At 51.1% G+C, this 19,369-nt stretch overlaps 9 protein-coding genes across 9 annotated transcripts; 3 read left to right on the plus strand and 6 right to left on the minus strand.

The window, feature by feature from the left end:
* Nucleotides 1–1,190: 1,190 nt before the first annotated feature.
* APUU_61053S (uncharacterized protein) lies at nucleotides 1,191–2,905 on the plus strand (the record flags this gene model as incomplete). Its single annotated transcript, XM_041694352.1, has 8 exons — nucleotides 1,191–1,245; nucleotides 1,301–1,350; nucleotides 1,416–1,441; nucleotides 1,495–1,637; nucleotides 1,695–1,978; nucleotides 2,051–2,371; nucleotides 2,428–2,538; nucleotides 2,594–2,905. The coding sequence occupies 8 exons, from the start codon at nucleotides 1,191–1,193 to the stop codon at nucleotides 2,903–2,905; spliced, it is 1,302 nt and encodes a 433-aa protein (XP_041560191.1).
* Nucleotides 2,906–3,123: 218 nt separating this feature from the next.
* On the minus strand, nucleotides 3,124–5,257 carry APUU_61054A (putative C6 transcription factor; the record flags this gene model as incomplete). The annotated part of the gene is made up of 6 exons (XM_041694353.1): nucleotides 3,124–3,598; nucleotides 3,649–3,990; nucleotides 4,044–4,217; nucleotides 4,265–4,413; nucleotides 4,469–5,059; nucleotides 5,132–5,257. 6 exons carry the CDS (start codon nucleotides 5,255–5,257, stop codon nucleotides 3,124–3,126), a joined length of 1,857 nt encoding a protein of 618 aa, XP_041560192.1.
* Nucleotides 5,258–5,954: 697 nt separating this feature from the next.
* Nucleotides 5,955–7,923, minus strand: APUU_61055A (NCS2 family permease; the record flags this gene model as incomplete). Its single annotated transcript, XM_041694354.1, has 4 exons — nucleotides 5,955–6,575; nucleotides 6,630–7,548; nucleotides 7,624–7,727; nucleotides 7,834–7,923. The coding sequence occupies 4 exons, from the start codon at nucleotides 7,921–7,923 to the stop codon at nucleotides 5,955–5,957; spliced, it is 1,734 nt and encodes a 577-aa protein (XP_041560193.1).
* Nucleotides 7,924–10,042: 2,119 nt separating this feature from the next.
* On the plus strand, nucleotides 10,043–12,234 carry APUU_61056S (uncharacterized protein; the record flags this gene model as incomplete). The annotated part of the gene is made up of 6 exons (XM_041694355.1): nucleotides 10,043–10,117; nucleotides 10,173–10,276; nucleotides 10,333–10,409; nucleotides 10,461–11,101; nucleotides 11,180–11,943; nucleotides 12,000–12,234. The coding sequence occupies 6 exons, from the start codon at nucleotides 10,043–10,045 to the stop codon at nucleotides 12,232–12,234; spliced, it is 1,896 nt and encodes a 631-aa protein (XP_041560194.1).
* Nucleotides 12,235–12,751: 517 nt separating this feature from the next.
* APUU_61057A (putative S-adenosylmethionine-dependent methyltransferase) lies at nucleotides 12,752–13,663 on the minus strand (the record flags this gene model as incomplete). The annotated part of the gene is made up of 1 exon (XM_041694356.1): nucleotides 12,752–13,663. One exon carries the CDS (start codon nucleotides 13,661–13,663, stop codon nucleotides 12,752–12,754), a length of 912 nt encoding a protein of 303 aa, XP_041560195.1.
* Nucleotides 13,664–14,174: 511 nt separating this feature from the next.
* APUU_61058A (uncharacterized protein) lies at nucleotides 14,175–14,553 on the minus strand (the record flags this gene model as incomplete). The annotated part of the gene is made up of 2 exons (XM_041694358.1): nucleotides 14,175–14,229; nucleotides 14,258–14,553. 2 exons carry the CDS (start codon nucleotides 14,551–14,553, stop codon nucleotides 14,175–14,177), a joined length of 351 nt encoding a protein of 116 aa, XP_041560196.1.
* A 400-nt stretch (nucleotides 14,554–14,953) lies between these two features.
* Nucleotides 14,954–16,183, minus strand: APUU_61059A (Gfo/Idh/MocA family protein; the record flags this gene model as incomplete). The annotated part of the gene is made up of 3 exons (XM_041694359.1): nucleotides 14,954–15,660; nucleotides 15,718–16,086; nucleotides 16,135–16,183. The coding sequence occupies 3 exons, from the start codon at nucleotides 16,181–16,183 to the stop codon at nucleotides 14,954–14,956; spliced, it is 1,125 nt and encodes a 374-aa protein (XP_041560197.1).
* Nucleotides 16,184–16,674: 491 nt separating this feature from the next.
* APUU_61060A (uncharacterized protein) lies at nucleotides 16,675–17,321 on the minus strand (the record flags this gene model as incomplete). The annotated part of the gene is made up of 2 exons (XM_041694360.1): nucleotides 16,675–17,151; nucleotides 17,202–17,321. 2 exons carry the CDS (start codon nucleotides 17,319–17,321, stop codon nucleotides 16,675–16,677), a joined length of 597 nt encoding a protein of 198 aa, XP_041560198.1.
* A 358-nt stretch (nucleotides 17,322–17,679) lies between these two features.
* Nucleotides 17,680–18,990, plus strand: APUU_61061S (uncharacterized protein; the record flags this gene model as incomplete). Its single annotated transcript, XM_041694361.1, has 4 exons — nucleotides 17,680–17,980; nucleotides 18,028–18,134; nucleotides 18,199–18,355; nucleotides 18,416–18,990. The coding sequence occupies 4 exons, from the start codon at nucleotides 17,680–17,682 to the stop codon at nucleotides 18,988–18,990; spliced, it is 1,140 nt and encodes a 379-aa protein (XP_041560199.1).
* Between the last annotated feature and the right edge of the window lie 379 nt (nucleotides 18,991–19,369).

Here is a 19,369-nt window from a genome sequence, read left to right on the forward strand (position 1 = left end):
TTGGTGGAACGGGGCTTTGTATTCCAAAAAGCTGTCAAGCGAGATTAGTGAACCAACGAGAGCAAGGATCTTTGAGTCATATGAATGACTGTAATTGAAGCCATCATGGGGGGCGAGGGTCTCCGGGACCTTGGCACTTAGGGCTTCAAAGTTTATAAACAGATTGAGATACATCCACCACAGGCAATCCAAGGCGGAAATGCAGATTCATCCATTTTCTTTTATCATCTTGTTCCAGAATCCTTGTAAAGTTGGCGGTGCTAACCAAGAACGCATCTTATTACGTCTCTTGAGTTCATGCTCGCGCGATTGATAACGATGAATAGACTGTTGTAAGATATCCTAGTAGCCGTAAAGGATGAGAAGATCAAGGAAAAGATTTTACGAAAGAATAATTTTTTATAAAGTCGGATTATCGAATAACAGGAAAGCTTGTCAAATATAGTTAGCACGCCACAGCGCAAATCATCCAGAACCTTTGAACCAGTATTTTTGACGGCTCTTTCATCATTCTACGATGGATTACCCTTAAGTCCTTTGGCTACGTAGCATGTTGCCTCCCACCGTCGTTACCCAGCACAGCCACGATGTTCATCGAGTAAATTGCTACTCCGACTTTCAATAGGCAGCCGTGCCCAGAATTATGCCTGGTGAGGTCTCCTTCGTAGGCGAATGGCGATCGGCAGCTGTACAGCCTCGCGATCCCGCCCATCACGGTCCGAGCCATTTCCAGTCCCAGACTCACCTTCGCTGTCCAAAGTCGCAAAGCCGCGCATCTGTCCACCCGCTCACTAAACGGGCACCTCCAAGCCAATCAATAATTTGTTTTTCTGACCGATCGGCAGCTTGTTCCCCAACCCGCAGAATGGCGGACAAGCTGTGGCTCTCGTGCAACGGGGCGATCTGCCTCGCCGTTCTCCGCCAATCAATCCACCCAAGCGTCGCAGACCGCACCATGTTAGCGCCCAGCTGCTGCGGCTCCAGCTCGCAAGGGCCAAAAAGCGAGATCGCGCCCAGCCTCGTTCTGACGTCCGACGTTGGACAGCTTTCGGCTCTCCTGGGGCAGCGGTGTGGACTGTTGTTATACCTAACAGGCACAAGCCCATTGTCGTCGCGCGAATTTTTTTTAAAGATATCTGCCTCGTGGACAACGCCATTCAAGCCCACGTTGCCAATATAGCGTCGCCGCAATGGATCGCGCTGTAGAAAGGACCCCGCCTTGGGTTCAGATATACCAGGACGTTGGTCCGGCCTCGACGTTCGCATCCGCATTTTGAGCTATCGGTTAACTGGCAAGTAGGCGACATCGACGCGTGGACGAATTGTGGGAGTGAAACGAGTATCGTGGAGGTACATACTATCGACCTCTGCACGACGGACATGATTGAAAATGCTGACCTTTTTCCGCCGCATAGAAAGAGAAAAGCGCCAACTTCATCATGTACGGCTGTCCACCTACCCATCAAAATTGCCGCGCTAACATTGATCGAATAGCTTCGTAAGGAGCGACATCGATGACCAGGACAAATCCTTCAAGCTCCGATTCCAAGAAGAATTCCGGCCAGTGCTAGACGCCGATATCAACGGGTCGTTCGACTGCCATTATGGATGCTCACAATCCCGAGTATGGCCAGAAGGTTCGCGCACGTCTGTTTCTTTACCCGTCGTGTTCGTCGTATCTAACATTGCATTAGTATCTTGGTCATGTTTCAAAGTGAAAGAAGTCAAAACAGCCGCAGACTATAGCTGGAAACAGCCAACCATCCACGTCCAGTGGAATGCAGAAACCGGCAGGCAAATTATCCACATCTTTGGTTTCAAACCAGACCAACAGGACGTCTTCATGAATAAACTCCCGACGGCGGCCGAGCGCAGGTGTAATCCGTTCTCCTTGCACGCTGCGTTCGCCCGGATAATCCTCGAACAGTATAACGATGCGTTTTGGTTGTTGAGAGACCTGGTGCGGAACCACGAAAAGGTATGTCCAAAACCATCCATTCGTTCATTTGTTCATGGATTGCTGACTGAGTCCTTCTGCGAGGTAATATAGGCACGATCAAAAGAGAAGAAAGAGAAAAGGAAGAAAACCAAGGCCGAAAAAGAGCATGAAAGGAAGATGTTCCCCCTTCTGCACGACATCGCACGCCACCTCTTCCACTACCAGGAAACGATCGAAGTCGCCGAGCATACACTGCAAGTGATGGCCAAGGAACTGATCCACTGGCGGCACGAAGACGAAGGCAACATCCGCGCCAACATCGGGACCTGGTTGGATGCACGTCGACGGATCATGCACGAGGAAAAGAGGGCACACTCACTCAAGACGCGATCGAAGTCTCTGAACGATAGGCACCAGAACGAGATCAACCTGGTGCGTACACTAGCTCCGCCTCAGAGGCAGACTTGAGAATCGGCTAACACAGACAGGCATTCAACCTGGTATCGCAAGACTTCGGACGAGACGCGCGATCCGACAGCAACATGATGACGACGGTCGCGTTTGTGAGTATGGTGTATCTGCCTGGGACGTTTGTGTCTGTAAGTGTGCTCATCACGTGCGGATATCTGCTCAAGTGCTGACAATATAACACAGGGCCTGTTCGGAACCAACTTCTTCAGCTTCCAGGCCGACCCCGGTAATACTTGGCTCACGGCCGATGAGTTCTGGATGTACTGGGCTGTTACGATCCCCCTGACACTGCTGACTCTGGGGATTTGGGGAGTTTGGCACTGGTGGGATACGTATGTTGGCTGGGCGCAGAAGATGCGCCAAAAGAGGGCGGAAAGCACCAAGTCGGACGATCACGATGCGACGGCCGACATTAAAATGGAAAATTTCAGCTTGCGACAGCGTATACTTACAGCCACGAGGTTGAACGAGATTCAGCGGAAAGAGACGGTGTGAGTGGCGTGGAGGATATATAACAGGGGTTCAAAGGGAAAGGATGTGAATGGATATTGATGACTATATATGAGTAATGAAAACGTAATGACGCTATGCAATCAATAAGTTACAATCCAGGGCCGTATATTCATGTACGTAGACCGGATACCAAACGAAACTCCAATATGCTGCTGAAATCATAACGATGGCCGCATGGGTATCATGAAATGGCTGTACCCTCAGGGGGTTTCGGCTTTGATGGGAGTGCTGTTCCCCGAAGGCTGGTCTGGATCCAAGAAGAAAGCGCATGTTTCCGGAGGGAGGGTGACGTCCCGCTGCCGTGCAATGTTCTGGATATTGCGCAGCAGGGTGTTAGGACTTTCCCACTGACGCGAAAACGCGGCGGCCGCCGCCGTGAGTGAAATGAATGCATCACGGTTAGCCGGGTCATCCACGTTGTCAAGTAGAGCAAACAGGGCAGCCATAATACAGTGCACGGTGGCCCCCGGCATGCGATCGGATCCCCAATATGCGCGATGGACAAGCGTCAAATGGGCAATATTGCGAGCCGACGAAAGACTTGTGGCCCAGGCACGTGCAGGAGCCATGAGTGCGTCACGGACAGTGGGGCTCAAAGCTGATGGATTCGGCAGGTATAAGGGACGAGCTCTTAGAAATCCGTAGACTACAGTCAAGATAGCGTGGTTGTACATGCTAGCGGAGTTAGCGAATTGTTCTGGCCCCATCAGAATAAAATGACTTACTGCAAAGAGAGAACATGAGGGAGATCGGCAATGCTTTCTTTTAGGCACTCCGGTAGTCGGTCAGCCCACTCGTTTAAATCCCGTAGTGCGTCAAGTTCCCCATTTGTTATATCGAGACGCTCCGAAGATGGTTTGTTTTGGGAGAACAGAAATCTTCCGAGCTTATAGGCGATTCGGCTTAAATTACATACCGCCGTGAATAGGCAGGATGTGTGTGACTCCACACCAGCTGATTTGTTTGGATATGAATACCACATATCGTGGTCGCATTGGTTGCTGGCAGAGGGAGAATGGGCGGGTGGTCCAACGATAGGGCGTTTCCTCGCAAATAGAGCGTGAACCCTGACGAATTAGTCTGTGCCTAACCGTAATAGTACGAAAGGGTCTGAACTTACATGGCGAGGTTGAACAATCCCCAGTTAGTGTTGTTAACAATCGTGGGCAGGGCGGTTGCATCCCGGTCGGCCTCTGGTGGGAGATTACAGGACACTTGGGATAGCTCGCGGAGTGAATATGCAAGCTGCGCACCCTTAATCCACGCCTGCCGGTCACGGCCGGTTATAGATGCGCTAGAACGATCAGCTTACGAGGTGTTGACCTGGGAAATATCTCTTACCACATCCATAATACTCCTAAGCCCTGGACCGTCGGCAAGCTGATGCGGCCCTCTTCCTTATCAAGTAGTCGTTTGGCCTCCTCGTAAAACTCGATGCGTTTGGCGGTTAGGTCGTCTGGGAGCCCGGACGCAGAGTACTCCGAGTAAGCCTACCAAGACCGTGAGTTCCCAAACCAAAAAACATAATCATTCAATATAACGTACACATGCGTCGGAAAGTATCATGTTCACCAAGAACGGGGAGCAGTATGATGCTGACAGCGATCCAGACTTCATGTCCTGGGTGAAGAGATCGCGGTCAATGAAGTTGCAAAACGGGTGAACCCAGGTAAACCATAAAAATATCAATCGGGACACGAGGTCATCGTCGGCGACGATTGAGGTCCAAGGCTGCGCGGGGACGGACAATCGTGGGGTATCGTGGGATCCATTAGGAGCAGTATCAAGGATGCGACGCTTGCGCAGCGGCTCGGAAGACTGGCGCTGTTCGATTTCCCTGCACACTTCCAATAACTCCGGAGTCTGCGTACGTTTCGATCGTGGCAATTGGTGTTCGATATAGAAACGGATCTCGGATGGTGAGGCATGGCTGCGGATGAGGTTCAAAAGGGGAATCGTGCAACGATTATTGCCTTCCCGGAAAAACTCGAGCAGGCGACCCAGCAAATCCTCCTGGTCCTCCAACTTATCAATCTTGCGTTTCAAGACTCCCCGTCGGCGTCTATCGGCGGTTTCGTCGAGGGTACATTCGATGCCGCTTTTAAGGCAGTTAGCGCAGGGAGGCGCTCCGGTACACTATCGACAACACAATATTAGCGCATTACTTCAAAGCCTAAGCAACCCGACGGAAAGTCGGAGCTCATGTACCTTGAGCTTGCGAGCTTTGCAAGCGGAACATGCGGTGCCAACGTTCTTTCTGCGTTTCTGTGCGTCACTTGCGGCGGAGTCGGGGGCCGCGGAGGGCAGGCGACGGGACTTGGAGCTGGCGGTCATTCTGGTTCACTCCATCCTTGGGCAGAAGAGGGCGAGTGGGCGATACAATAAACCGGAGATTCGGCGCGAAGGCAAAAGCAACCCTTGCGAGATCCCGAGGGCCTGTATTCCAGAAGAATGCCCGGAGCCCAACTCAAAGCTGAATGCGACCGATCACGCTGCTGGATGTGACCAATCGACAGACGTGTCTGGCTGTCAGGATGTACTTGCGACGGGCCCAGTACACTCAGCTTGTCGTGAGTCAAGGGGGAACTGACGTGTCTTTTCCTTGCGATCGCAGTGAGAAATTTGGCTCCAGTTCTCCTGATTGCCGTCGTGCCTGAGGCTGCGAGGCTGCGATTGGTCTGCCCGCCGGAACTGATTTCCATTCTATTTCTCTCCCACCATCTTCTTCCTTCCATCCGTCTATCACAGGCTCACTCACGGGCCTTATTTATCCTTCGTCGAATTCTGATTCATTGCCCCGTTTACTCCGCGCCAATAGCACTGCCAGCACCGTCAATAGTCGTCGATCTGCACTCTTCGCATTCCACCGAGTCTGGAAGATCTGATCATTGATAAACACTGCGCCCCCAAGGGCTGCTGCTTGAAATTCGTACGACTAATTGGAATAAAAAAAAATTGCAAATCTCGCTCAATAATTACTCTGTACATGCTTCGGTCACATTCTGAAACGTGACGGAATTCTATATTAATCTTAATACTTCCCAACTGCCTTCTCCGCGACTTGCTCCGGCGACCCTGATGACATTGACCCATTCGGCGGCATAACGCCAAGGTCCAACTGGCTAGCCTCGTCATCTGCTCGCCAGAAGTCCTTCTTTCCGTGAGCTGCACGAATAAGCCATGGCGGGAAGAACCCTCCAGGAATCTTCCAGGTCCACGCCTCATGGTCGTCCTCGCGGTTCGGTGGAACAATCCGCCCTCTTGTGCACTTAGCGATAACCCAGACACCGCCGTTGATCAGGATATAGCTGATGATACCGGCAATGAGGCCGTCCGCGATACTGTAAGTGAAGGGCATAACCGCGATCGTGAGGAACGCGGGAATCGCGTCTCCCAGATACCGCCAGTTGATCTCGAGTGTCGCGTGCATCATCATTGAGCCAACAATGACTAGAGTGCTGCCAGTGGCCCACGGCGGGATCGACGCGAAGATCGGTGCAAAGAAAACAGCGATGAAGAAGCAGATCCCCGTCATGCACGACGTCAATCCAGTTTTACCACCTTCCGAGATACCAGCACCACTCTCGACGAATGCCGTCACTGGCGGGGAGCCAAATAGAGACCCGATCGAGATGCAAATTGCGTCAACCGTCTAAAATATGCGTTAGTGCTATTCCAATGACACGGCTGTTAGCGGAGAACCTACATAAGCCATGGCACTGCCTTCGAAATCCTGAGTGCGCTCATCCATCGCTCCAGCAAACTTCGCCATCGAATACAAGGTACCCGTTGCGTCGAGGATGTCAACGTATAGGAATGTGATCAAGGCAAGGCCAAACTGGCCCCCGTTGCTCGAGATGTTCCAATCCTGGGCCACTAACGTGTGCTGGATCGGATGGAAGGTAACCACCTTCTTGAAGAAGTCAAACATGCTGTCTCCTTCCAGGGTGTGGGGGAAGTAGGTGACTGGCGTTGTGCGCGGCCAGGAGATGATAGAGACCAAAAGAATACCAGCAATGACTGCACCCTTAACTCGGTACATCATCAAGAAAACCGTGAAGATACCGCCGCAAAAGATGCCAATCCACATCGTCGGGTTTCTCATCTTAGCATGTGATGGACATAACCCGTCTGAGCCAAAATCATCAGACGAACAACCCGCCAACTGAATTGGACTGTCCTGGCCACCTTGGACGACACCAAGCCCAGCACTATAACTCAGGCCGATTAGGGTCAGATACAATCCGATACCAGCACCAGTTGCCAGCTTGATGGATGCCGGAATAGCACGGGCAAGCCACTGACGAATACCCAACATAGTCAACCCGAGGAAGATCCAGCCTTCGACGAACACTGCAGTCACTGCGAGGCTGTACGGAATCAAGCCGCTTCCATGGTGTCCCACGACGGTATACGCAAAGTATGCATTGAGACCCATGCCGGGGGCAAGGGCTACCGGTAGGTTGGCAAGAAGACCAAGGAAGAAACTGGCGATGGCAGCGATAGCTGCGGTTGCGGTCACGATGTCACGGTTGACTTCTTGTTTGCAGAGAAGATACTCGGTGTTGTTGTTGCAGCGGGTTTCGAGATCTTCGGCTGGGCACACACACGTCGCTCCCGTATCACTAGAAGCATATATTGTTAGCCCCTCTCGTGCTCAACCCATTGCGACCACCTATGGGATCACCGCTACTGCATACCTCGTGATATTTGCATTGACCGAAATGATGTATGCCATTGCAAAGAATGTTGCAAGGCCCGCACGCAGTTCCGTGAAGAAATACGCGCCTTTTCGCTCGCGGGGCTGATATGGCGAGATTAGTGAGCAAAGACCATTCCTTCCCACATGGGAGAAACACAAGCATGCCTGTCTAAAGCAAGGCAAGCTCAACGCGCGCTCAGAGACATACATGGCCGGACCCCTCCAGGCGAAACCACTTCCCGACCGGGCTGCGAGCCACGGCCGAATTGGTGCGGCTAGTCCACTCGGCGACACCCATGATATCTGGAAAATAGACAGGATATGCAAAAGAGATCACTGCAGAAGGGCTGTTCGCAGATTTGCGGCGAAACGAGGACACGGTGCCTGCACGAAGCGACTGACAAGAAGCTCACACGACCGGCGCGTAGGAGATTTTATTTTATTCCTGGAGGCGTAAAAAACTTCATTCCCGTTATCTTTCGGACCCTCAGTGGGACCGTCTGCGATAGGCTATCAGGGTAGCACTTGCCGAGCTAACCCACGGAACGAAGTCTTGTTCCTGCGAGTCAGATGTCAGACTTTACCATGCAGCGGACCTCCCCGGCCACTGTTGGAATATTCGAAACCTCGATGTCCGCTATCAGTCGTGCTTATCAGCTCGACAAATCGTCTTACGCCTGGCAAATTGTGCCTTTTGTCGCGGCTTCGGGTCTCTCACCGACTTAGTCGGACACCCCTTGTGTTACACAACTGCATTCCACGCGTTGTTCTTGAATTCCCACCGTTTCTGTGCGATCCGACTCTTCCGCCGCCGGTGCACGACCCCAGATGCTCGGCCGAGGTCGTGAGTACTTTCGCCACAAACATCACCTTCCTACACTCTCTACGTCAGATACTTTCAGAAATGAGGGGAAGGTCACTTCAACCGCCGATCGCAGGACCGTGCTAGCGGCGAATGCCGGCGCACAATTCCCAGTTTCCAAATCCAGCCTTATCAGCACTCTGTTATATCTCACGAGCCAAGCCAGATTCATTGTTAGCGCGAACTTACAACTACAGATACGGATCAATCAAAGCTGAAACAGCGAATGGATATGACCGATCGCACACCCTCCAGTTCCCCGGATCCTGTGGGGGTCGTCCATCCCTTGCATTAATCCCATCCTACCGTATCTGACTTATTTGTTATTTGCGATATACTCTGGAGTAGCACGATACAAATGAGATCTCACGCCGGAGAGGTGCGCGCAGCACCAAATATCATCTTCGCGGTCGCCGGCGACAAGCGCTATCCCATGTGGCGACCACCGTTACGATCAGCTTGTTGTATACTGAAAGGCCCAGAAAGTATGTATACTTTCTAGGAGGTCTCCGATGCCAACTTCCTTGTCGTCTTAGCACAAGATGGGGCAGGCCGCCAGCAGTCCCTATGGACCTACGACGTACAATCAAGGTCAGCTCATGACTTTGCCTCGACAACCCGATGGATGCAAAATAACCTATGAGACGAACAAGTCGTGAGCCTAAAATATGGCCAATGGCCATCAATGCAGGAAACTCGTGCAAAACTCGATCCGTCCGTGATCGCGTCAAGCCAGAGAAGATGGCACTCTCGCAGGCTCTGAAGATGGTGTAATTGAGGATCGTGGGTAGTCTGATCCTAATGTCTTACAATCCGACTGCAATTTGAACAACTACAGAGTACCCGCCTGCAGCTGATTATGTTTCCGTATAGGTTTCTTTGAGCCCGGCCCTGCACCGTACAGTACGGCCAACCCTTCTGGAACGAGTCTGACTACAAATTACCAGCTGCCACCCAAGTATCTGGGAATGGCCGTACCGTTGCCGATAACTTATACTCCAGAAAGTATCCGTAAGAACGTAGATTTTGTCTTCAACTCCGTTTTAGTCGCCTTACCTGTTTTAGTCGCCTTACGGTCTCTTCTGCTTGCCCAGGTATCAGCAAAGGTGCAGCTGGGTAATTGAATCAATTTGATGGAGGCTTCGATTATATCAGTAAAGTGTAATTTTAATTACATCTATATATCTTGCTCGTTACGTGACGAGGAATTCCTGTTCATTGATTAGATTTAGTAGGGGATATATATATCCGCTGCATGTCCACCACCCACAACCTCACGGTTTTCCATCTACAACCAACAATTTCTGTATGCGACAAGTTGCCTTTGAATAAATAGACGCTGAGCATAGAATAAACGTTTGCATCACTCACTACTTATTTAAAACCCCCCTGTGTTGGGAGGATTGGAGGTGATTAGGTAATCGGCGCGTTAATTGAAGCCACGAGTTCTGTTCAAGCTACACTCCACGGCCGAGGATCCAGTGATCCATTGATTGATCGATCTGAGTTTAAATGTTGCGGTATTTGTCAAATGAAATGTCACTGCTAGATTACCATGCAATCTCCAGTCCCTGGGCGCGAACCAGGCTCGCGGCGATCGACCGCCTGTGACGCGTGCTTCCACCGCAAGGTAGGCCTGCTGCATGCTTCAATGGACACCAATTGAACGCTGACCCAGCCACTAGATTAAATGCGATAGCACTAAACCCCGGTGTAACTGGTGTTATCATCGCCAAGTGGATTGCACGTACGACCGTCATCGTTCTGATGGGACTGTCCGCAAGAAGGCGTACGTATCACTATCATCTTTGCATTTCATGCATTGTTGCTAACAGCATCCTAAAGCTCTGCTGGGAAAAGGCGAAACTTGATCGATCGCATTCGTCACATTGACCAGCTCCGCGCGGAGTCTAGATTGGGGGGTAAGCTTTTGTCACGGTTAGAATGATATTCTCTCTGACTATGTCCACCAGACGACCTACCACCAGCGGAGAAACAGGCGGATACAGCTCGTCAGTCCGCTAGCCCGAGCCAGTTCCTTGGCCCGATACAGCTGCTACCATCTCCTAGGATTATCCATTTTGCAGGATGGAAGATTGGCAATATAAGCCCCGACCGGGGATCAACACCAACGTTGGTGCCCGAGGGTATCCAATGGATCCAGTCCAGAACAGGAACTACGGTGCCTTTCCCAACCGCCCACTATGCACCATGGGAAAAGGCAAAGCCATCTCACAACCTAGCCATCGGTGCTCGTCGGACCTCAACGAGACGCCTTGAGCTTCCACCGAGACCAGTCCTGAGCCGCTACTTGGATGCCTACTGGTCGTCCGCGATACATGCACTATTCCCCGTGATTGATTCGTCGCTATTTTCCCAGACAATAGACACTGCGTATCTGGCCTCCGAGAGTGGTGCTCACCACAGCTCGAGGGCATGTATATTTGCCCTCCTTGGTCTCGTCTCAGGAGTGGATTATCCTAGAGCCCAATGCACTGCTCCAACGCCCCCAAACGTCCCGAGAGATGATTACATTCTCGAAACCCAACGACTATTACCGTCTATCATATGCGAAGGGTTTAATTTAGATGCCTTACAGGCCACCGTCATTCTGGTATGTGCCATTGTTTCTGTAGGAGCTAAAGTAAGGCTAGAGTGAAAGCCAATTTACTAATGTGGTCTAACATTATAGGCCGTGCTAGGTGTCATGACAGGTGAACTGCAGAATGCCACCCACTATGCTTCCATCTCTTCACGTTCTATCATTGCCGTGGGCGTCCATACTATGGGAGACCCCGCCCAAGAGGTCGGCATTCCCAGCAGTGATTCAGATGATATACGAATTAGGAAGCATCTCCGTAACCTCTTCTGGATCTGCTATGCCCTGGACAAAGATATTTCGTTACGTACAGGACAGAGCCACTGCCTGCGGGATGAAGACTGCAACCTCCAGCTGCCAGTTGACTATACTAAAGATCTTTTCTCGCGAATGACCTATTTTGCGCCACTGAACGCTGTCGAGGGTCCATTATTCCCCATCGAACTACACCTGAGTTTGATCAAATCCCGGATATTCACCGCGCTTTATTCGTACCAGGGGATGCAAAAGAGCGATGCCGAAATCATCCGCCTAATCCGAGAATTGGACGATGAAATTGAACGGTGGCGGCTTTCAATACCGTCCGAGCTGAGACCAACGCTTTCCTACGGAAAGGATGCCCATAAGCATCCGAATACAATGACCATGTATCTTGTTCTCGTACACTTGAACTACTACTTTTGCATCAATATAGTTCACTTAGCAGGGAGTCGGTGCGAGTCGTGGCGTTCCGCCTGCTCATCTCCAGGGATGATGGATGGCCTGAAATCCAGCCTAACGCTGTCTGTTGAAGCGAGTCGCTCTTTACTATGTTTCCTGAGGGATGCCGAAAACTCTATAAGCACGGGAAGCTTCTGGTAAGTGAATCCCTTGCATCATGCGCTTGTTGTTGTTGTCTAAATCAACCCCCCAGGTCTCTCCTCTTCTACCCCATGTCAGCGGTCCTTACACTATTTTGCAATCTACTGGCGGATCCAAACGCTTCTACCGCGGCGGATGATGCACACCTTCTTGTCGTAGCAGAACATACCACGGAACGTGTTTTTCTGCGGCAGATATCCGAAATCGACCAGGCTGCCCATATACAAGCCATAACCGGGTTCATTTCTAGCGTACGGAACATTGCGCAGCAAGCGATCAAGAAATAATAAGTCTGATCTGCAGCTACGCATGCGATAATTACGCCTAGGATAGCTGATTAGCTTAATGCCAGGTCTTCCAGGTTTGACTGGCTAAGGCCAGACCAGGGAGCCAACACCCACCCGGCGCCTTGCATCGGTATATGCCATGGCCGATTACCGTCTATAAACATTGTTCTGTCGGACCGACTCACAGAATGTGCCGAATACAGTTCTTGTTGCGGTTTGGCGTAAAGATTGTCTGTCCCGAGTGTCCATGGACGATTCGGTCGCTTTGGTTCGTGGAGCTTGATACTATGCTTTTCAGGGTAACTTTGGTATTTCAAGGACATAGAACTAAACATACCAAATAGCAGAGACCTGTAACATTCACCAGTCCATACTCCGACTGGATACTCCGTATAAGTGGCGTCTTATTTCGTCGATACGAGGGACGGAAAGAGGGGATGACGAGGATCCCATATTTCAATGGGGGCCATTCGTGAAAATAACTGTATTCTAGAAGCTACTGCTCCTGATATCAAATCTATTTCCTCTTCACAACAAGCAAAAACCCCTGCGCAGACCCCTTCAGCCTCTCCTGGCCATCCTCCACCCCACTCTCCCTCAACAGCCGCTCAATATCCCTCCTGAACCTCCTCACAATATCCTCCTCCGTCCCCTCAGCCCCAGGATGATCCTCCCTCCACCTCGTAACAGGACTCATCGTCCCCAACATCCTCTCAAACGCCACAAGATCCACCTTCGGCGCCCCCACAGCCAAAAACTCCTCCGTATTCTCGTAATCCTTCCTCCAAAACGCCCCCTCCTCAAACCCCTCCACCGCAGGCTCCACACTCCACGGCAACCCCAAATCCCTATACAGTCCCCTCGTAAGCCAATTCCCAGGCAGGAAATACGGCGACAATTCTTCCTCGAACGCGTCAATGCGCGCCTGGATCGCCTCCCCATTCGGCGTGCCAGCGTCAACGCGCAGATTCCCACTGCCCCAGATCGCGACAGACCCGCCGGGCTTTACGACTCGGGCTGCGGCGCGCCAGAAGGAGGGCATGTCGAACCAGTGCGCGGCTGTTGCGGCTGTGAGCAGGTCGATTGAGGCGTCGGCAATGGGCGGGGAAAGTCCGCTGCTGCTGCTGCCTAGATCTTCGGCTGTGGAGACCTCGAAGCGGATTGCGCCATTGTTGCTAGAGATGGCTCGCGCGGTCTTGATCATGCCCTCGGATGGATCGAGGCCGGTTGTTTGCGTGAAATGCTTGCTGAGAGCTGCGGCGACGTTGCCAGGGCCGCAGCCGACGTCGAGCAGGGCGTTGAGCTGCCCGCCGGTGGATTTGTGGTGGTTGATGACGGTGTCGTAGAGCTTGGGGTGGTAGTCTAGTCGGCTCTGGGCGTATTCTTTGCCCTGGTCGGTGGTGTATTCGCGGAAGGTTTTTTCGGTCATTTTGATTAGCAAAGTATACGACAGGGTGTGTTATTATTTGAGGAAGAGAGAGAGAGAGTGTGTGAGGGAGAGTGAGATTTAAGTATACAGTCTGACACGAGTTATAGAGGGGAAGTTACGCTGGTACCTGTAACTCGGGTATCGGCAGCGTACTGTACGTATCGAAAAATACCAAGCTCAGATTTTACGCACAGAATGCGAGGACCCCTGAAAATGAAGCCAAAAATGACCACCTATATAACATCATGACGGGTGTTGCCTGCCTTATGAGGAACCCAAGGTCGAGAAACCTTTTGCAGGTATGACGTAATCAGATATTATTAAGCTAGACTTTTCCTTTATAGCTAGGGCTTATTACACTGCAACATTCCTTCGACGCTCCTCTGATTTAGTCCATATGGAACTGCCCTCTTCTTTGTACCTGGAAGATAACTAGATGATCTAGTCTATCATAATATCAAACTGCAGGCTCTTATGTGGTAGTCGCGCCAACACAAACTCTTTGATTTTCTTACCCTTGAGACCCTTGTACTCCAGCATGTGACGCACCCATGGCCAAAAGCAAACTGATGTGTGAGTATACGATGTGCGTACTTTTCCTTCTTAGAACTATCAGCTCTGATGGTTATTGTTTTAGATTTGTCGGACTCCTCCATGATGGTGTATACCTCCTCCCGACCTTTCTGTATATCCTCATCCACAGTATTTTGAACAAGGATACTCCGCAGATCGCCGGAGGTTTTGCCATGTTGCGTTGTCCCTATGCCCATCATAAGATCACGTAGGCGTAGCTTTGTGTCTTCTGGAAACCGGTCATATTTGTTCTCGGCATCAGATATGCATATTCTGTTGCCATTGGGATCAACACCGATTTTATCAAGGTAACCCATCGTGTTTGTGTTGTTATTGATTTTCTGAATATGCCAGGTATCAGCCTCCAGCCAATTCTGTCTCTCTAGCGTGTAACCATGGGTTTGGGGATCGATTGGTCGTTTTGAGTGAGGTAAGATGCTCCTGTGTAGACAGAAAAACGTCTTGTATCTTATACAAACTTACTCTGGCCAACCCGAGTAATTGCAAATCCTGCGAATCTAGTGTATTAGGATGTTTTCAGGTATGTCTAAAGCTATTTTGTGAAATCCGGCTTAGGATTTCAGTTGAGAACGGGCTGAGGCTAATTTAATTACTTTGAACGTTGGAGGGTTTGGAGCAGTGGATAAGGGGGGTACTTGACTGATTTGCTGAGGCTGTATGGCAGCAGCAGGGATACAGCAAATTGCATCAAGCACCTCAAATCGAGTCCTGGGTGTAAATAAGGCCATTTTCCTTCCGAATCCCGTCCATAAGCCTCATCATCCTCAAAGTCTCATCTAGCGGCATAACATCACTACCCGTCCTCCCAGCTGCAATATCCAACGCGACAGCATCTGCCTCATAAATGAACCCAAATGTCCCGGGAGGAGTTTTGAACTCGAAGAGCTCCTCTGCTGGCTTCTTGTCTGGGCTCGACGCGGTCTTCACAATAGTGAATTTCCCTGGACAGCTTGGGCTGATCCCGGATATCGTGATCGTACCCTCGGAGCCCTCAACGCGCGCGAAGGTCTCCGAGCCCTTGAAGTTAAGTGTTGTTGTGCAGATTGCCGTTCGTCTTTCAAGACCAGCTTCCTTGTCGGCGGCATAATCGAGGATAATGACGTCTCTGTCGTCAATTCCCTCGGCGACGTTCAACATGGAGAGGACTTTCGGCGTGGGATGGTCATTCCCTAGGTTTCCAGGCGCCATGACTAGCGAGGCGTACATTAGTGCATAGATGCCAATGTCAAGGAGAGCTCCTGCTCCAAGGGAAGGGTCCTTGAGACGGGAGTCCGCCGGGAGGTCTGCGAGGGGCATCTTAGTTGCAAAGTCGATGAAAAACCGCTGTACTTGGCCGATGGACCTGTGCACCTGGAGGTGGTCTTGGAGGGATTTCACCAGCGGGAAGAAACGCGTCCACACGGCTGCATCTCGGTATTGACAGGTTAGCGGAATGTCTTTTGTTGGGTGGTGGGACTGACCCTCCATGATATAAACACCCTTCTTCTTCGCGGCATCAACAATATCCTGCGCTTCCAACTCGTTAATTGCGAACGGCTTCTCACAGAGAACATGCTTGCCCGCGGCTATAGCAGCGAGACAGTTCGGTCTATGCAACGAGTGCGGTGTTCCGATATAGACCACGTCAACATTAGGGTCCGCGTAGACGGATTCATAGTTATCGTAGATGCGTGGACGCGGTGATGGGCTGTCCTTCCAGACCTTTTCGACAAAGGCAACGCCCTTGTTCTGCGAGGATGTTCCCAGAGCAGTGACGATGTGGTTTACTGGTGCGTCTGCTCGCTCGGCGAGGAGGTCACCGACGAACATTGATGAAATCCAGCCGGTGGCTGGTGAATAATTAGACTTGTGAGAGCGATGGCCTTGAAGGGTTATACCTAGAATTCCCCATCGGATTGTACGGATTTCCTTTGTTCGTTCAGTCATCTTCGATTACCACTAGAAAAGGCCAGAGTTGATGTTTGTGCCGAAGTTGAGTGTTAATTCTGTAGGAGAAGGACAAGAGTAGATGGAAGTATCTGTCTAACGGATAATAACATGGAACAGACAGTATTATGTCTATCTACCCAAGCTCACCATCCGCTAGAGTCTACCCACTTTTCTTAAATCCGGAACTCCCCGTGCCGATACCCCAATACTTGTCTATGTCAATATCTACCTCTCTGCCTTCGATCCGCCGTGCTGCCTCTTCCCCTTCGGGTTTACCTCATCTCAAATACCTCAGTATATCAAGGATATCCTTGTTGCCAATCCCGGTCCCCGAAGCGACCACCAAAGTGGACGACACATCAATACCAGCACCCATCACCTCACGTGTCAACACATTATTTGTGCAGCTTGGGGATCAGAACCGGGAAGTAGTCAATAAAGACAACATGTATAACCTGACATAGGGACCATTTATCTATGGCACGAGTCTAACACCAGTTATCATTAATAACCTCCACAATAACCCCATGATCCTCCTCCTGCTTCAACCCAGAAACACAAACGACCGCAACAATCCCAGCAACGCCCTCCACGCGAATCGGCACGCCCCCACCATGAATAGCATACCGGGTCGATTCCTCCATACTCATACTAAAAAGCTGGCGAAACTTATCCTCATCTCCACCGTCAAATACCCGGTTCCAGTACCACGTACTTCCCGACCACCGCAGCACCACATTGCGCTTCCGAGCTACCCAGTTCTCGTTGTCCTTCATTGTATTCGGGCCGCAGACGGCTTGGAAGACGACTTGGCCGGTGCCGGCGAGCGTTATTGAAATCAAGCAAGACTCCTTTGGTGTAAATGGGAGGAGGCGCGCGTAGAGGAGGTGGCCGAGTTCCCAGGCATCTTCTTCCGTAAACGAGGCGAATGTGAAGGAGTCGCAGGTTTCTTTTATGGCTGCTGGCTAGGCTTGTCAGTTTGGTGGGCTCGTCTGTATGAAGTGAGATTGCTCACATCGGTTGGGGGATGAGCAATTGGCTTTGGCTCGGACGCGTTCGTTGTGGCATCAAGAACCTTTCGCAGTCCATGGCCTGCTGTCCAGTCTCGCCGACGAAGTCCAGGCTGAGAACTCATGATGTTGTATGGGTTGGAGTGTGATGGAAATCCGCCGAGATTTGGGCGGCTATTGGGATTTATCCCCTGGCATGCGGGGCCTGATAGGTACGCTGACCTAGCATCCCACGATCTGCCGAAGATAAGCATCAGAGAGGCCGAAGATTACCCGGACGCTAAAGACCCGCAAAGCGCCACAGGGATTTCCATGCAGGCGCTCGGGGAGTGTCGGTCGACAAGGCTAAAGGCGTCATGGCAAGATAGCCCTAAACTGGCATCCAGAGGCGGGGTCGATATCAAAAAGAGCAGACTTCATTATTAGACTCGTCTCTTGACTCTCATCTCTTGACTATCTACCATTTACTAGACTTGAAATACAATGGCCACCATCAAAGTCGGAATCGTGGGCTACGGCAACGCCGCCAAAAGCTTCCATCTCCCGTTCCTCCAAGCCATCCCGGACTACGAAGTCGTGGCTATATTTCAGCGGGCTGAGGCCCCTACAGACCCCGCCTCCGCGAAGAAGGGCTCACACTGTACTGTTGATTTCCCAAGAATAAAACACTACAGAACAGCAGAGGATTTCTTCGCGGACGAGGAGGTAGCGTTTGTCGTCGTTGCAACACATGCCGATACCCATGCTCATTTTGGGGAGCTGGCGTTGAAAGCGGGAAAACATGGTATGTTATCTTTCGGTTTCTGGAGATTCGTGTTAATATGGTCCTAGTGATTGTCGACAAACCGTTCGCAAACTCCTCCTCCGAAGCCGATAAAGTCATTGCCATTGCGAACCAGAAAGGACTGATCGTAACCTGTTTCCAGAACAGAAGCTATGTGAGATTCACATTGACCCCCCTCCCCCCGCTGCCGTCAGTTGCTAATGGGGCTGTGGTTCTAGGATGGCGACTTCCAGACAGTCAAGGAACTGGTCAAGAAGAAGGCGTTTGGCGAGATCACTGAGGCGGAGATCCACTACGACTTTGACAGGCCTGTATGGCTGCGCTACATGTCCGACAAGGACTACACCCCTGGAGCTGGGATGACTTTTGGTCTAGGTACGGTCGTATTGGGCTTCCAGAGATACCTAACCTATCCTGACAAATATATTCTTGCAGGAACTCACAGCATCCATCAAGCATATCTACTCTTCGGATGCCCTGCATCAATAACAGCTTTCTACCGCGTCTATCGCGACATCAAAAGCGAGGTCGAGGACTCGTTCACCATCGTCCTCCAATACGACGGCGCACAGAAGAACCTGCTCGTCACAGTAAAGACAACAGTAGTCTCGCCGATGGCGCAGCAACTCAAGTTCTGGATCCGGGGTAAGAAGGGATCGTACATCAAGCATCAACAACGGAGTACATGTCCACAGGAGGAGCAAATCGCAGAGGGTCTCAAGCCTCTCAATACAGAATTCGGGTCTGAGCCTGATAGTCTTCGCGGCATTCTAACTACGTATGAGGAGTTTGATAGCGATATCCAGAGCTACGATAAAGACTCCCAGAGATACGTTGGGCGATATCCGACAATTAGAGGACGGTGGATGGGTGTTTATGAGGATGTTGCCAACGCCATTAACGGGAAAGCGGAGCTGGCCGTCAAGGCCAGTGATTCAAGGGATGTGCTTAGGATTATTGAGCTGGCGAGGGAGTCTCATGAGCGGGGTGTGACTGTGGCATGGAAATAGACCTTTACTACCTAGTCATATCGAATGTTGAATCTGATCTTCTCTTTGATGCTGAGATTTAGACCTTGGACCAGGAATGAATAGAGAATACCCTCGACGTGGTATCTGAAGCACTGCATTAGTCCCACGCGAGTCTTCATTATGCGGTGATACTCACCCTCTCTCATAACAAGTCTGGACGGACACCTCCTACCAGTCCGCTGTGCCAGTCCGCCGCTATGCAGTTGGCGCAATGGCTGGTCGGGCCTAGGGCCGAGTTTCCGGTATGCCTGGCCACTACCGTGGAGATGCAATCTCGAGTCAGTAGGGATTGGTGGATATAGGTCGAGCGGTGGGATGCGTCACTGCCCCTTACGCCCGCTATTGCTGGACGGGACTT

Source organism: Aspergillus puulaauensis, chromosome 6 (genome assembly GCF_016861865.1).
Source record: "Aspergillus puulaauensis MK2 DNA, chromosome 6, nearly complete sequence".
Lineage (NCBI taxonomy): Eukaryota > Fungi > Ascomycota > Eurotiomycetes > Eurotiales > Aspergillaceae > Aspergillus > Aspergillus puulaauensis.